This window comes from Eurosta solidaginis, chromosome 2 (assembly GCF_040869045.1).
Source record: "Eurosta solidaginis isolate ZX-2024a chromosome 2, ASM4086904v1, whole genome shotgun sequence".
NCBI lineage: Eukaryota > Metazoa > Arthropoda > Insecta > Diptera > Tephritidae > Eurosta > Eurosta solidaginis.
The window spans coordinates 125,583,436-125,599,741 of NC_090320.1; the positions used below are offsets into that span (position 1 = coordinate 125,583,436).

Sequence of the window (16,306 nt, forward strand, 5' to 3'; positions counted from 1 at the left end):
TGTTTTGTTGTGATGCTGGAAGCACCACATATATATATATATATATATTTTATATATATATATATATATATATATATATAGTGCAACCAAGATACTTGCTCGTAGGTATTCGCGGATCAAAAATACCCGGCGAAGAAGAAGCTTTCCCACAACAAGTTGTCCAAAAGACAAACTGGAGGAGGTCCTTATAATGAAATTCCCATCAGTGCAACTGAGGAATTGATTGTAGAGGCAGCCGGAATTGAGGTCGCAGTGGACGGGAATAGTACCGTTCGCACTTTTGGCAATTCACCTGCTCAAAGGAGCAGCACCGAAAATAATGATAGTGATAGCAACAATGATGGTGGAACAAGCAGCGCATCAGCCAGCGCTTTGCGTGGTCCATCTAGGTCGGTTACTACCCCAACACTGCGTGTAACCTCTCGGTGCAATACTCCACGGCGAGTAAGTAAGAGTGCCAAAAAATTGTCCCTGCTCCAACAAAATTTGATTAATTTATTTTTAATAATTTTGGTAAAAATTAAAATAACGCGACATCAGGACGGAGTTATTAGTCGCTTTTTCACGTAGTCATACCTACCCTGGTCAGGGACTTCTAATGTAGCTGAAAAATCCTGTAGCATGCGTGGCCCTATTGCAGCCATCACCGTGTTGAATTTTTGACTGTCGCTGTAGGTAGGTCTGTGAGTAGATTGTCTGGTTTTCAGCGCGCTTTGGGGGAGAAGATTGACCGATTGGTGCAGGTGCAGGAGAGTTTGTTGCAAGTGCAACAAAGGATGCTGACGACTAAAGAGGGGAAGCATCGACTGCATCAAGAATCACATGCAATTGATTTACAAATCAAAAATTTAGAATTAGAGTCTCTAACAATAACTGTAAATAGAAAAAAAGAAATTAAAATTTTAAGTTAGCTTTAACAGGTTTGTATCTGAATTTTTTTTTTAATTTTTTGATTTTAAGCAATTAAACGAATAGCCATTCATTTATTTTATTTATAATTTTAACATACATACTTAGCACTTAGTAGAAACAAAGTTTGTACCTGCATTTTTTTAAGTTTTGTGATTTTAGCGATTAAACGAATAGTCATTTCATTTATTTTATTTCTAGTTTTATCATACATACTTAGCACTTAGTAAAAACAATTAAATGAATTCATTTGCTTTTACAAATCGGTTTTTCTTAGTGTTTACGTGGAATTAATTAGAGAGTGTTTTATTTGGTCTCTTATTGTTTGGCCAATTGTGGTAAGATGGTTGGCTTCCTCTGGGTTATCATCGCTGATTTGGTCTGATTCATATCTTCGTATGTTGTAATCAATTTTGAACTGTATGCAGATATTATGCAAAGCTGCACACACATTGGCAAATCGTGCCAGTTTTGTAGGATGGTATTTACCCCTATTTCCATACCCTAAAATTCTCCAAGGTCCTTTAAAAATACCAATGGTACGTTCGATGACACATCTTGCAATCACATCATTAAATGCGGATTCGCTGGAGCCATCGGCGGGGTTTCGGTAAGGCGTTATGCACCACGGCTCTAGTGGATAGCCAGAATCAACCGTTGAAATAAAAATTGTCATTACAATAGTAATATTAACCACAAAGCATACATTGTCGTACATAAAAGCCACGCATTGCTCCGCCTGTTAATTTCATACCGCGCTTGCAATACTCGTCCTTGATCTGAAAGCCTCCAAACGAAGGAATCATGAGCCGCACCAACGTACTGACAGTTCATTGCCAAAATTGTATAGGTGTGATCGCACATCTGCCAAAATATTTATATAGTTAGTACAAAGAATAAAGAAAATGGGCAACAACTCACTCTCATGGCGTTGATACTATGGTTTCCTTTCTTATTAAAGTACATATGCTCATCCACAAAAGTCTTTGCAAGCCGATGTGAGGTTTCCTTGTGGGCTTCCCGATTTGAACTCAGCGTCAACTCCGATAAAGTAGAGCTTGTCTTATATACCAAACGATACAAAATACCATCGTTGAACCTACCAGAACTAAATGGGGTGCGCCTAAGCCTGGCAGATAAAGCCAAATTTTTAGGCGTAGTTTTAGACAAAAAGCTGAACTGGAAGGACAACGTTATCCAGCGACAAAAGAAAGCATACATTGCATTATATACGTGTAAAAGAGCCATTGGCAAAAAATGGGGACTCAACCCCAACATATGCAGATGGATTTATACCGCGATTATCAGACCCATACTGCTGAATGGGGTAGTCGTATGGTGGCCAGCCTTGAGCAAGGCGTCAAACCTAAACTTGTTGGGTAAAGTCCACAGATCCAGCATGATAAGCATAAGCGGGGCTCTAAGAAAAACGCCTTACGAAGCTCTTCAGGTCATTCTTGACATCTTTCCACTGGATCTGGCTGGTCATCGAGCAGCGGCAACGTCAGCCCTGCGTCTAAGGGAGTTGTCGTTCTGGAACAACAGGACCATAGGACACTCAAGTATACTAAACAAATACAGTTTTCTCCCTCCTAGCACGGATCGCTGTGCGACCACAACAGTTGCGGAAACCAACTTTAAGATAAACATACCCAGCAGGGATGACTGGACGGAGTCGGATAAGTGCCTTGCTATGGGCAACAGCATTTCCATATACACGGACGGCTCCAAGCTAAACGGGAGAGTTGGGGGTGGAGTATACTCAAGGGACCTTGACCTCCAGCTCTCATTCAGACTACCCGACCACTGCAGTGTATTCCAGGCAGAAGTTGCAGCCATAATGGAAGCCGCAGCTATGATAGGGACATACATTGTCGGCAAAGAAATTTTTATCTTCAGCGACAGCCAAGCTGCCATAAAATCTCTGGGCTCCCACTCGTTCAATTCTGAACTAGCACTAAACTGTCGCCGATCTCTTCAAGAGATGGCTCAACAGAACCGTGTACACCTCACATGGGTCCCTGGACATAGGGATATCGAGGGAAACTGCATTGCAGATGAACTCGCTAGGCAGGGTACAACCAAACAGGTTCTTCCTGGACAAGAACGCTTAGGTATGCCCCTGTCCACATGCAAGCTAATAATAAAAGAGCACATCTACCGTCAAGCCGACGAAAGATGGCTACAAACACCGGGATGTCGAACGTCGAAAGAAACCTGGCCTAAATGGGATCCTAAAAGGTCCCGTCACGTGTACAACCTAAGAAGGGATACAATTTCCACACTCGTGGGGGCACTAACGGGTCATTAGGTAGGCATGCAGAAAGGCTAGGAGTGCCTTATCGTCGTTGCTGTAGGAGTTGTAAAGAAGATGAGGAGGAGGAAACGGTGGTTCACCTCATTTGCAACTGCCCAGCGCTAAGCGGAGCACGGCAGCGCTTTCTGGGAGCTCCATTTCTTGATACTGTGAGTCAGGTTGTGGAGCATGACGTCAAGGACCTGGTAGCTTTCATCAGGTCCTCAAAATGGTTCGAAGAGGAGAGGTAACGGTGGTTTTCGTGGTATCACAACGGGCCTAGTACTACTGGCCTAAGTGTGCCCTCGGGCAGCCACCCCAACCTAACCTAACCTGTTACCGGAACTTAGATAGATTGAAGATTGCACAGTGACTTGCACATCTCTTTCACAGCACCTCATCATAGCCGACTTCTTTGATGAACCCTAGCAGTGTTCTTGGCTTGAGGGATTAAATGTGGGAATGCACTGGCCATGGTAAGCCCATAAACTTAGCCCTACGTTTTGAGATTGCGTCGTATTATTGGAGGTTATGGTCCGCCGTCATGTGTTATTCGATAGTATGCCCAGTTTCTCCATACGGCTGTTCAGTCTATAGTGCACTGTAAGAATAGCTCTTGGGATTCTTAGGTTATCTTTCGAGAGGTTTTTATTGCCCTGCAGCGACTTGTGCTATAACCTCCTAACAGTAACTTAGATTGTCTCAAACCTGGCGTATTGCTCCGGTGTTCTTCTCTCTTTTCCCACCCTTCTACTAATAAATGCCCCTGTGAGCCAACTGGCAGGAACGGCTGGGGATCGCTGGGTCATTCAGTTCCTGCCTCTCTTTCTTTGTTGTCCGTTGTGCACTCAAGGACCAGTGCTGACTTTATTTCGAACGCCACAATTGCTTTTAGTGGGGCCTGACTGTCTGAATGAGTATGGCAATTGTTTCATTGGAGTATCTGCGCTGAAGGTTCAGCTTAGCGCGCAAAATTATGGCGAATACTTCCGCTTGAAAAATGCTCGTATGTGGTTTTAAAGGTACTGATATTTTGGCTCTAGGTCCGAAGACTCTGGCTCCAATCCCCTCTGGCGTCATCGAGCCATCTATGTACCATACGATCTTGAGCAGACTAGTAATACATTGCACCCGCCCATACTTATACAGCCGTACAAAGAGACGGAGCAGCACATTACATATTGGCACAACCGGAGCACTGCTGGACATCTAATCTATATTAAAGCTATGTATTCAAAAGTGTTTGTACCAGTGACTGGTGCACACCGAACTGGACCAATGTATGCTTTATTGATGCCTGCCCAAATACCAGTCAATGTTCATGTAAATAATGTTACTGCTAATGTCAATTTGCACGGTTGAGCACATACAGTACCTACATCCAAGGTGGAACGCCACACTACCTACATGGCGATGTAGCCACCGAACAGGTTGTTGTAAGAGATTACTTTAAATATTTTATACGTAAATACTGATTCTTATATTTTCATTATCACTAAAAATAGAGGACTGTAGACTCATGACGGGTATTCTGACTGGACACTGTCTTCTGGCGTCACATGCCTTTAAATTAGGCTTGGTCAGTGATAGCAGATGTAGGAAGTGCGGATTGGAGGAGGAAACGATTGAGCACGTTCTGTGCACGTGCCCTGCGCTTGCCAAGCTAAGGCTCCAGCTATTAGGAGTGATAAAACTGTCAGATCTAGAAGCAGCAAGTGGCTTAAGTCCTAGGAAGCTTCTAGTATTTGTCAAGAGTACGGAGTTATTTTATAACATAGGTCCTGGTTGTTGATAGGGTTTTCAGCTTGGTCGTTAAAACAAACTTCTGGTAACACTACGGACTCATTCAGTCTATGTGAGGTTCTCATGAACCGGTCAGTTCAACCTAACCTATATTTTGTGTTTTAGTTTTTACTTTAGAATCTACCGGTTAAGTGAGCGATGTTAGCTAACTAAGCTCCCTCAAATGTAGGTCCATAAGGAACATGAGGTCGCCAGAGCCTCAGCTGTTAAAGAAACAGGATTCGCCACGAGTAGGTGACGTTGATAATTGGGTTAGAGAAGCTATATATTGCGCTGGCAACCCATTGAAAGTGTTGCGCTACAAAACCCCTTAAATCAATTTGGTATTTTAGTCGCCTCTAGCGACAGGCACAGCTACCGCGGGTATACTCTAAGCCTAATATTTTGGGTGTCGCAAGGCAAGTTCCGTCGTGCCTGGTGTTGTTGGGTGAGCAGGGTACACATGCACTTTTCAGGAGGATACCCTTGCTGAGCCCAGAAAATCTGGTAAAATTAGATGTACTGGTCAGATCCTGCAAACGAGTATGTTCTGTACTGGCATATGATAAACTTGTAGACAACCAAACGTTTACTTTCCTGGCCAAAAGGGAACTGGTGCTCGGCACTGCTGCTAAAGAAGAACAGACGTAGTCTTATCAATTCGTTCCCGGATTACTCGGGGAAAGCAGTTTTAGCAGTACTTTGCTCGTTTCAATTTGCACATCCATTAGAAGAACTTCGCATAATGGATTTAACAGTCATCTGCATTTATTCGTTTTGTTTTTTGTAGCACGCCTAATTTGAATTGGGGCTGCATATATTCCGGTATTATATCTACAACACTCATATCTCTGCAAACTGATGCTAACAACACCACCAGCGCAGGAAAAATTGGGCACCATCACTCTGAGCTTCGAAACTCAAAAAGGTTTCAGAAAGGGCACGACTACGAATGAGTTTATGTATTTACATATGTAGTTTGTACATATCAATATGCACATACATATGTAAGGTTTACTAGAAAATTAAGGAAATTATTTGTAAAAACCATTGTATACATAATTATGTATAATTAAATGTTATTTAAACAAAAAACGCCTTTCATTCATGCAAAAACCGATTTGACAGAAGGTTGTTGTTGCATATGTTTTGGTTAGCGATTACGAAAACATACCCAAAGAAGTAACTTCAAAATGTAAATAACATCGAGCGAGAAGGAATGTCGAAACATAATAGGTGAAAGCGAGTCACACGTACACGATTTTGAGAACGCGTGCGTTAAGCGCCAAATACACGACACGAACATTTCCGCGAATATGTCATGTTTCCGCGATCTTTTCTGTCGTGTATGGTGGTGTTTGCCAGTTCGCGCAAATGATCGCCAAAAATCAAAATATTCTAGTTTTTGGCGAACATTTGCGCGAACTGTTCGTGCGTGTATGGCGAAATAGCTCATAATCGTAGTAATTTCTGAACGGAACAGACGTGCGCGGAAAAGTAAAATGGACAATAAAAAATTTCTGAGTGAATTTATTGAAATGTATAAATCTTTGCCATCATTGTGGCAAGTAAAAAGCAAAGATTATTGTAATATAATTAAAAAGAATAATGATTATGCGACTTTAATCGAAAAATTAAAAGAAGTAGATCCTGATGCTACAAAGGATAGAGTTATAAAAAAAACAAGTAGTTTGCGGGCGCAATACCGGCGTGAATCAAAAAAAAAAGAGAGATAGTTTGAAGTCTGGTGCTGGTGCTGAGTATGAATATGTTCCTACTCTTTGGTGCTATGATTTGCTATGCTTTTTGAAAGATCAAGAAGAACCTTTGGCAGGCGTTACCACAATGCAGGTTGAAAATTCAAACACATTTGAGGTAAGAAAACATTTTTTTTGCGATCTTCTCTCTTTTTTTTACGCTTAATTGCCACAGCGAGCAATACTGCTGCAGCACAATTGTTGTCCGTATTCATCGCTGTCTGAAAGAGAACTAATGTTCGCCCAAAAGTTCGTATGGTGTATGGCCAAAGCTGCGAACAAGATTGCGGAATGTTCGCGGAAATGTTCGTGTCGTGTATTTGGGCCTTTACTTTTTTCACTCCATCAATGTAAAAGTGATTAATACGATAATTGATGACCAAGTTATCGGTGACGATTAAGTAATCGATTAGGTATCGAGTACCTGCCTGTTGGGCAGTTGTGTGCGCTGTAAGCGGCCAATACGTCATCTGTGGCCAATACAAAGAGTGTCATCAAGAGCTTTACATCTCTAATGTTTAATTCCTTGCTATACGTTAATTGAACTAAGATTTCTAATATAATGCTAAGTCGTTCTAATTTGGCAACAGCTCGGCTGCCTAGGCTAACCAAGAGGTAATCGTACAGTATATCTTACAAAGCTGAGATTATGAAACGTTAATATCTGCTCAGGATAAGCTGTTTTTGTTTTTGTTCGACCTTTGAACCCTCAACCATTGCAAACCTTGTACGGTCGACATTTGTCATGTCAATGTTATAAATAAGGTTGCCAATGATTTCTTCGGTGACTGTCAGGTTTCGCGAGGCGAAAAAACGTGTCAGGGAGATAGTTTTTTATATCTTTGTGTAGCTCATCGATGGGTGCACCTGGACCTGGCCATTATCGTGCGGTCATAGGTGTTGGAATTCAATGGTTTTTGCTGTTGTAACTATAAGTACAGTGCCCAAATTTTTTGGGTAATAGTCTAGTTGAGGGGTCGACTGCTAATACGCTATCAAAAATATTGAGAGAGGTGTCAAAAGACGCTTATTAATCTCGAGAACAATAATCCGATGGCTGAAAAGAAGAATTGGTAAAAGTCTTGTTAAGGGGTCGACTGCTAATACGCTACCAAAAATATCGAGAGAGGTGTCAAACGACGCGTCTTGACATCAGTATTAATAATCCGAAGGCGGAGAGTAAAAATTTTAAATCATTCAAAAGATATTAACGAAAAACTGGAAAAAGACCCGTGGGTATACCACACACCCGGACTTGGCATGGCGTAGCCCAGGGTTATTTTTTATAAGCGCGGCCGAAAGCCGCCAACGCAGAAAGGTGTTCTGCGCAAAAATACTATGGATCCGACCCCCGGTTTCGGAGGTACCCGTGGGTCTTTTTTCGGTTTTTCGTTAATATCTGTTGAACGCGTTAAAATTTTTATTTTCCGCCATCGGATTATTAATACTGATGTCAAGACGCGTCGTTTGACACCTCTCTCCATAATTTTGGTCTCGATAATATCGCTGGCAGTACTTGGGTAAAAGATAAAGAAACGCTCGTGACTACATACAAAGCAATCAGCCAGCCGATTACGTGCTACGCGTCACCCATATGGTCGCCAAGCCTAAAAAGCACCCACTGGAAGAAACTACAGGCCTGCCCAAAATACTGCTCAGAACACCATCTGCATAATGAGGCGAGAATACTCCCCATCAGGGAGAGAAATGAGATGCTGACCAAACAGTTCCTGTTGAATACCCAGAAACCTGGGCATCCCAACAGACATCTGATTGATGAACCAGCACCGCCTAGGGGCTTAAGGAGTCATCTCCGTAAGCATTTTGAGGAAATACGGCACCTGAGAACCCAGCCGTATGAAGTGAAAAAACAAGCAGGTCCTTGGTGAACTCCATAAACAGGCGTCGGACCTTTATGCCGGGAATTGCCCGGTGAATCCAGTGCTTAACGAAAATTATCCAAAACTCGCGGAAGAGGAACGCATACTCCCCAGGGAAATGCGTGTCACTCTTGCTCAACTTTGTTCTGGATACTGTAACAGGTTAAACTCTTACCTATCCAGAATCAACCCCGACATACAAAATGTATGCCCCGCTTGCAATGTGTCCCCACATGACACCAACCATCTCTTCAATTGTAATGTGGAACCAACGCCTCTAACACCCCTTTCCTTATGGTCCACCCCTGTTGAAACGGCAAGTTTCCTTGGACTCCCGTTAGAGGATATTGATGACAATTTGTGATTGGTCGCGGCTATTAGGTGGGGCGAGCATTGCTACAACAACAACAGGGGAATCCTATTACAAATATGAACATATCATACAAGTTGGTTATTTGTTGATTGAAACAAAAATTTTTAAGATTGGTAGTAGTGCAGTTTACGGTACCCACCCTAAAGTTGAGCTAAGATTTTCGAGTGAGGGATCAAAAGACGCGTATTAATCTCGACAACAATAATCCGAAGGCAAGAAAAATGAAAAGGAAAAGGAAAATGTTATTTCTGTCCGGAGATATTTGCAGTTGAAGTTGGCGATTTTCATGTGGTTGTTGTTGTGTGTACCCACAAAAAAAATTGTGCAACACCGTGGCGGTAGCCACGGTTATACCACACACCCGGACTGGGCATGTCGTAGCCCAGGGTTATTTTTTATAAGCGGGGCCGACGGCCGCCAACGCAGAAAGGTGTTCTGCGCAAAAATACTTAACTTCCGCTTTCGGATTCTTGATCTAGACGTGAATACGCGTCTTTTGATACCTCACTCGAAAATTTTGGCCCAAGTTTCAGCGGGTACCGTAAACTGCACTATTACCTTAAGATTTTGTACCGAACCCGGACACTACGGAATGAAGACAGAATTTTTGTGTTCAATTAATTGTTATTAAAATGATTTTTCATTCATTATTTACAACAACAACAAAATAAGTAAATGCTGTTGCCCCTGCTTAAGTAAGCCAGACGCAAGCGTCAGCATTTTACCATAAGCAAAGGCATTGCAGCTGATGCGCGTGCAAAGGCTTTGTTTAGCCAAAATTTAATTATTTAGTTTAAGCGGAATATGTGTTGCGAAACAGGAAATGCAAAAAATTGTTATTGAGTTTTGATTATCAAAATATTATTAAGAATTTAACTGAAATTCTGATTTGGCAAGTTCGCATAATTGATGTTAGCATTAATTTGTTTATAGGAAGGTAAGTTGAATTTCAAATAATTTAAATTTTATGTCAGCATAAATATTTTTATGCGAACTAAATATGATTGCCGTAAGGTATGTAAGTAAATATGTAAATCATTATGTGAGAGCCAAATATATTGTGTTAACTCCTCCGCCCTTAAATTCGAGCGTCCTCGTTCGATGGAGTTACGAAATACTTAGACAAATTATCAACTCCGATTTCAGTAGTATCTTGGTTGCGTTTGTCATTATAAGTTTTATTTTTACATATAAGAATTGAATTGTAATCAATTTTATTTATTAATTCCTTCTTTTTTATTGGTCTTATTTCTAAGGTCCTACAATCCTCTTTTTCCGTTGTTGGAAGATTGATTATATAAATTAGAGTTTCTTTATTTGATGCAATTTTGATTTTCGCAATTTCTAATGCCTCATCTAAATTTATAAACGGTATATTTTCGTTTTCTAAAAGTTTTTTTGTAATTTCAATTTCCTTTACTGATAGGATATATGAATAATCAATTCATGAATGGCATAGGCTATGTTAATTAATTCTTCTTCAATTACTTCTAGTTTGAACTTTATTTGTATTATTAATTCGTTATCTATGTCTTTCTTCTCTTGTATTATTTTAGAGATTTTATTAGTTTTTTCTATTATTTCTTCATTTTTTTCGTTTGTCAGTTTGTTTATTACAACCTCTCTGTTGTTATTATCTAAAATGTTATTCATTCTTTCTACTAAAATATTAAAATCGCTATGGTCCCGATTTCCGGCTGTCCACTTCCAAGTGGTACCTATAACATGGAATGATCTTTTTTCATTATGTTTATTTATTCTTATTCTATTTAAATAATTTTTGGATTGATTGATGAGGGATGACAGGATAGGTTTCAAGGGGTGGTTTGTTAATTTTTCGTTTATAGTTGTCATCAAGTTATTTATGGTATTGGTATAGTCCTCTAGTTCTATTACATGAACAATTTTAAAGTTTCCTACTTGTAGTTTTGTCGGTCCTGTATCTACTGTAACTAGTTGGGATGATGAGCAGTCCAATATTTGCACGTTTGCGCATATTGGTATTATTAGCGCAACCGAAATCAATCTAAAAATTTGATAATAAAAATAATGTCATGAATAGTTTTCATCTTATTTATTTTTATTATTAAAAAACTTTTTTTTCAGTTTTCTTTTGCGAGAAAGGTTGAAAAGAAAAAAAAAATGTGTTTTCATCCTGTTTTATTTAATCGGTTTAAAATTAATCTAATTTAAACTGCGTTTGAACGAATTTAATCTACTTTAATTCGATAGTTGAGTAGAATTCGAATTAAATAGAGGAAATTCATTAAAATCGGTTTTATATATTTTTTGGTTTAAAACAAAATTTTTTTTTTTTTGTGTTTTTACTCTTGTTTTATTAGGCTCTTATGAACCACTTTGCCTGATTCTGTTATGACCGTTGATGACTTGTTTTCCTTCACTATTTCTTTTTTATAGTGGGGGGTTTGTTTGGTACCGTATCGTTTATTAATTTTAATGTAGACTGTCTGACCTGGGAAATAGTCCTTACAGGGTTGTTGTTGTTGTTGTAGCAATGCTCGCCCCACCTAATAGCCGCGACCGATCACAAATTGTCATCAATATCCTCTAACGGGAGTCCAAGGAAACTTGCCGTTTCAACAGGGGTGGAACATAAGGAAAGGGGTGTTAGAGGCGTTGGTTCCACATTACAATTAAAGAGATGGTTGGTGTCATGTGGGGACACATTGCAAGCAGGGCATACATTTTGTATGTCGGGGTTGATTCTGGATAGGTAAGAGTTTAACCTGTCACAGTATCCAGAACGAAGTTGAGCAAGAGTGACACGCGTTTCCCTGGGGAGTATGCGTTCCTCTTCGGCGAGTTCTGGATATTTTTCTTCAAGTACTGGATTCACCGGGCAATTCCCGACATAAAGGTCCGACGCCTGTCTATGGAGTTCACCAAGGACCTGCTTGTGTTTTTCCGCTTCATACGGCTGGGTTCTCAGGTGCCGTATTTCCTCAAAATGCTTACGGAGATGACTCCTTAGGCCCCTAGGTGGTGCTGGTTCGTCAATCAGATGTCTGTTGGGATGCCCAGGTTTCTGGGTATTCAACAGAAACTGTTTGGTCAGCATCTCATTTCTCTCCCTGATGGGGAGTATTCTCGCCTCATTATGCAGATGGTGTTCTGGGGACATAAGAAGACAGCCCGTGGCGATTCTGAGAGCAGTATTTTGGCAGGCCTGTAGTTTCTTCCAGTGGGTGGTTTTTTGGCTTGGCGACCATATGGGTGACGCGTAGCTCGTAATCGGCTGGCTAATTGCTTTGTATGTGGTCAAGAGCGTTTCTTTATCTTTTCCCCAGGTACTGCCAGCAAGGGATTTGAGGATTTTATTACGGCTCTGAATTCTTGGAACAATTGCGGTTGCGTGCGCACCAAAATGTAGATCCTGATCAAACGTCACCCAAGATTTTGGGGTGTAGGACAGTCGGTAGCGTAGTGCCATCGACGTGGATGTTCAATATGGTCGACATTTGGGGCGTACATGTTGTAAATAAGGTCGCGGAAGATTTAGTCGGTGACAATGCCAGGTTTCGTGAGGCGAAAAAACTGGAGAGATCAGGGAGATAGCCGTTTATTTTATTGCATAGCTCATCGATCTCTGGGCCTGGGCCTGTGGCCATTACTGTGCAGTCATCGGCGTAGGAAACGATTGTGACTCCTTCCGGTGGTGAATGTAGCTCGGATATGTAGAAATTAAACAAAAGTGGGGATAGGACAGGGGTTTTGATTTAAACCGCAATTTATCTGTGTGCTGATGGCATTTAGCGCGGTGGTGGTGCTATGGAGTTTTCTGAAGCCATGCTGATGACAGGCTAGCTGCAAATTTGCTTGGAAGTAGGGGAGAAAAATGGCTTAAAGCGTCTTTGCTACTGGCGATAGGAGAGATATCGGACGATACGACTCTCCTATGTTAGCTGGTTTCCCAGGCTTTAGTAGCGGGACCACCTTGGCCATTTTCCATTTCTCGGGTATGACAAAGGTGGAAAGAGACAGGTTGAAGACATGCGCTAAATATTTGAAACCCTCTTTCCCTAGGTTTTTAAGCATCCCGTCTGGGCCCACTGCTTTGGATGGTTTAGCGCGACCAATGGCGTCCTCAACCTCTCTAGCGGTGATGGTAATTGGTGACGCGCTGAGTTTGTGTTTATGTGCGTGTCTATTGGCTCTCCGTCTATCTTTGTCGACCGTAGGATGCATTATATATTGTCGGCAGAAAGCGCTCGCGCATTTTTTCGCATCCGACAGCACCTTATCGCCAAAGGCGATGGAAACTTTGTCTTTGTGCTTAGTCGGATTCGATAGGGACTTTACGGTGGACCAAAGTTTACCTACACCGGTAGAGAGGTTACAACCTCTTAGGTGCTCTTCCCATTTCGCCCGCTTGTGTTCGTCCACAAGCAATCTGATGCGTTGGTTTATATCCCTTATTTGGGGGTCGCCTGGATCAAGCTGTCTTATAAGGTCGCGTTCCCTCGCTAAGCTCGCGGCCTCCGCCGGGTGGCCATCCTTACAGGGTGGCCTATTTTTGTTATGGTATTGCAGATTTACCTGTGTATCTTTCAGTCTCTGTATGTTATTTCGTCTTGCTGCTTCGTATTGTTCAGGTTTAATATGAATTCTACGTCGTAGGTTCCTGTCCAGTTGTTGGGTGGATAGAGAAATTATATTCGTAAATGGTCTGTCGAGTAATTCTTCGAAAGTTCTGTCAACGTCTTCTGTTTTTAAACATCTCAAGATTTCAGCGAAGATCGAATGGAATCGTTCTACCTGTCCATTTGCTCTACTTGTGTTTGGTGGTGTCTTGTAAATTTTGATTCTTAATTGGTCTTTTAGCATAAAGATTATCGAATGGGAGTTAAGTGATTTTTCGTTGTCTATTACTATACTTTGTGGCATTCCGAATGTAAAAAGTAGTTGTCTGAGTGGTTCGCGTATATCTTCTGTTGACCTAGACTTCATAACTCTTGCTTGGGCATACTTTGAATATTTATCTATTGCTGTTAGCACTAATTTCTTTTCGGCTATAAATATCGATATGAAGTATTTGTCCTGGATATTGGGGAATTGGAGTAGGTTTTATTTACGGTTTATTTGGGCGTCTGTCGGTCTTATTTTCAGCGCAGACTATACATTGTTTTAATATTTTATTAATTTTATATAATTAATGCAGTCTGCAATTGAGGGAAGTAGAATTTTTCGAGAATTAGCTTTTTGTTCTCTATTGCATTCCTATGTGCTCTTTTGTGCTCCAGTAAGATTTGTTGTTCCTGTTGTTCTATGTTGTTGTTGTTGTAGCAGTGCTTCGCCCCATCTAACAGCCGCGGCCGATCACAGATTGTCATCAATATCCTCTAACGGGAATCCAAGGAAACTTGCTGTTTCAACAGGGGTGGACCATAAGGAAAGGGGTGTTAGAGGCGTTGGTTCCACAATACAATTAAAGAGATGGTTGGTGTCATGTGGGGACACATTGCAAGCGGGGCATACATTTTGTATGTCGGGGTTGATTCTGGATAGGTAAGAGTTTAACCTGTTACAGTATCCCGAACGAAGTTGAGCCAGAGTGACTCGCGTTTCCCTGGGGAGTATGCGTTCCTCTTCCGCGAGTTTTGGATACTTTTCTTTGAGTACTGGATTCACCGGGCAATTCCCGGCATAAAAGTCCGAGCCTGTTTGTGGAGTTCACCAAGGACCTGCTTGTGTTTTTTCGCTTCATACGGCTGGGTTCTCAGGTGCCCTATTTCCTCAAAATGTTTACGGAGATGACTCCTTAAGCCCCTAGGCGGTGCTGGCTCATCAATCAGATGTCTGTTGGGATGCCCAGGTTTCTGGGTATTTAACAGGAACTGTTTGGTCAGCATCTCGTTTCTCTCCCTGATGGGGAGTATTCTCGCCTCATTATGCAGATGGTGTTCTGGGGACATAAGAAGACAGCCTGTGGCAATTCTGAGAGCAGTATTTTGGCAGGCCTGTAGCTTCATCCAGTGGGTAATTTTTAGGCTTGGCGACCATATGGGTGACGCGTAGCACGTAATCGGCTGGCTAATTGCTTTGTATGTAGTCACGAGCGTTTCTTTATCTTTTCCCCAGATACTGGCAGCAAAGGATTTGAGGATTTTGTTACGGCTCTGAATTTTTGGAACAATTGCGGCTGCGTGCTCACCAAAATGTAGATCCTGATCAAACGTCACACCCAAGATTTTGGGGTGTAAGACAGTCGGTAGCGTAGTGCCATCGACGTGGATGTTCAAAATGGTCGACATTTGGGACGTCCATGTTGTAAATAAGGTCGCGGAAGATTTAGTCGGTGATAATGCCAGGTTTCGCGAGGCGAAAAAACTGGAGAGATCAGGGAGGTAGCCGTTTATTTTATTGCATAGCTCATCGATCTGTGGGCCTGGGCCTGTGGCCATTACTGTGCAGTCATCGGCGTAGGAAACGATTGTGACTCCTTCCGGTGGTGAAGGTAGCTTGGATATGTAGAAATTAAACAAAAGTGGGGATAGGACACCACCCTGGGCACCCCTTGTTTAATTCTCCTTGGTTTTGATGTTTCGTTTCTAAATTGCACCGATGCCTGCCGACCACCCAGATAATTTGCGGTCCACCTTTTAAGACATGGGGGAAGGGTAGGCCCTTCCAGGTCTTGCAGTAACGAGCCATGGTTGACCGTATCAAAGGCTTTTGAAAGGTCTAGCGCTACGAGTACTGTTCTATGGTGGGGGTTTTGATTTAAAACGCAATTTATCTGAGTGCTAATGGCATTTAGCGCGGAGGTAGTGCTATGAAGTTTTCTGAAGCCATGCTGATGACAGGCTAGCTGCAAATTTGCTTGGAAATAAGGGAGCAAAATGGCTTCGAGCGTCTTTGCCACTGGCGATAGGAGAGATATCGGACGATACGACTCTCCTATGTTAGCTGGTTTACCAGGCTTTAGTAGCGGGACCACCTTGGCCATTTTCCATTTCTCGGGTATGACAAAGGTGGAAAGAGACAGGTTGAAGACCTGCGCTAAATATTTGAAACCCTCTTTCCCTAGGCTTTTAAGCATCGGCATGGCTATGCCGTCTGGGCCCACTGCTTTGGATGGTTTAGCGCGAGCAATGGCGTCCTCAATCTCTTTAGCGGTGATGGTGATTGGTGACGCGCTGAATTTGTGTTTATGTGCGTGTCTGTTGGCCCTCCGTCAACCGAAGAATGCATTATATATTGTCGGCAGAAAGCGCTCGCGCATTTTTTCGCATTCGACAGCACTTTGTCGCCAAAGGCGATAGAAACTTTGTCTTTGTGCTTAGTCGGA

The 16,306-nt window shown here is 41.9% G+C and overlaps 1 protein-coding gene across 6 annotated transcripts in view; it reads left to right on the forward strand.

The window, feature by feature from the left end:
* Positions 1-7,169: 7,169 nt before the first annotated feature.
* Positions 7,170-16,306, forward strand: part of Acadvl (Acyl-CoA dehydrogenase very long chain) — a 584,514-nt gene continuing 575,377 nt past the window's right edge. For 3 of the 6 annotated variants that reach the window (XM_067766166.1, XM_067766164.1, XM_067766165.1), the window contains exon 1: positions 7,175-7,359. In XM_067766166.1, the coding sequence (XP_067622267.1) occupies positions 7,307-7,359 (53 nt within the window). In that variant the 5' untranslated portion in view covers positions 7,175-7,306. Of the gene's footprint in view, positions 7,360-16,306 lie in introns of all 6 variants that reach the window. The other 3 variants (XM_067766168.1, XM_067766169.1, XM_067766167.1) reach the window with 3 other exon arrangements.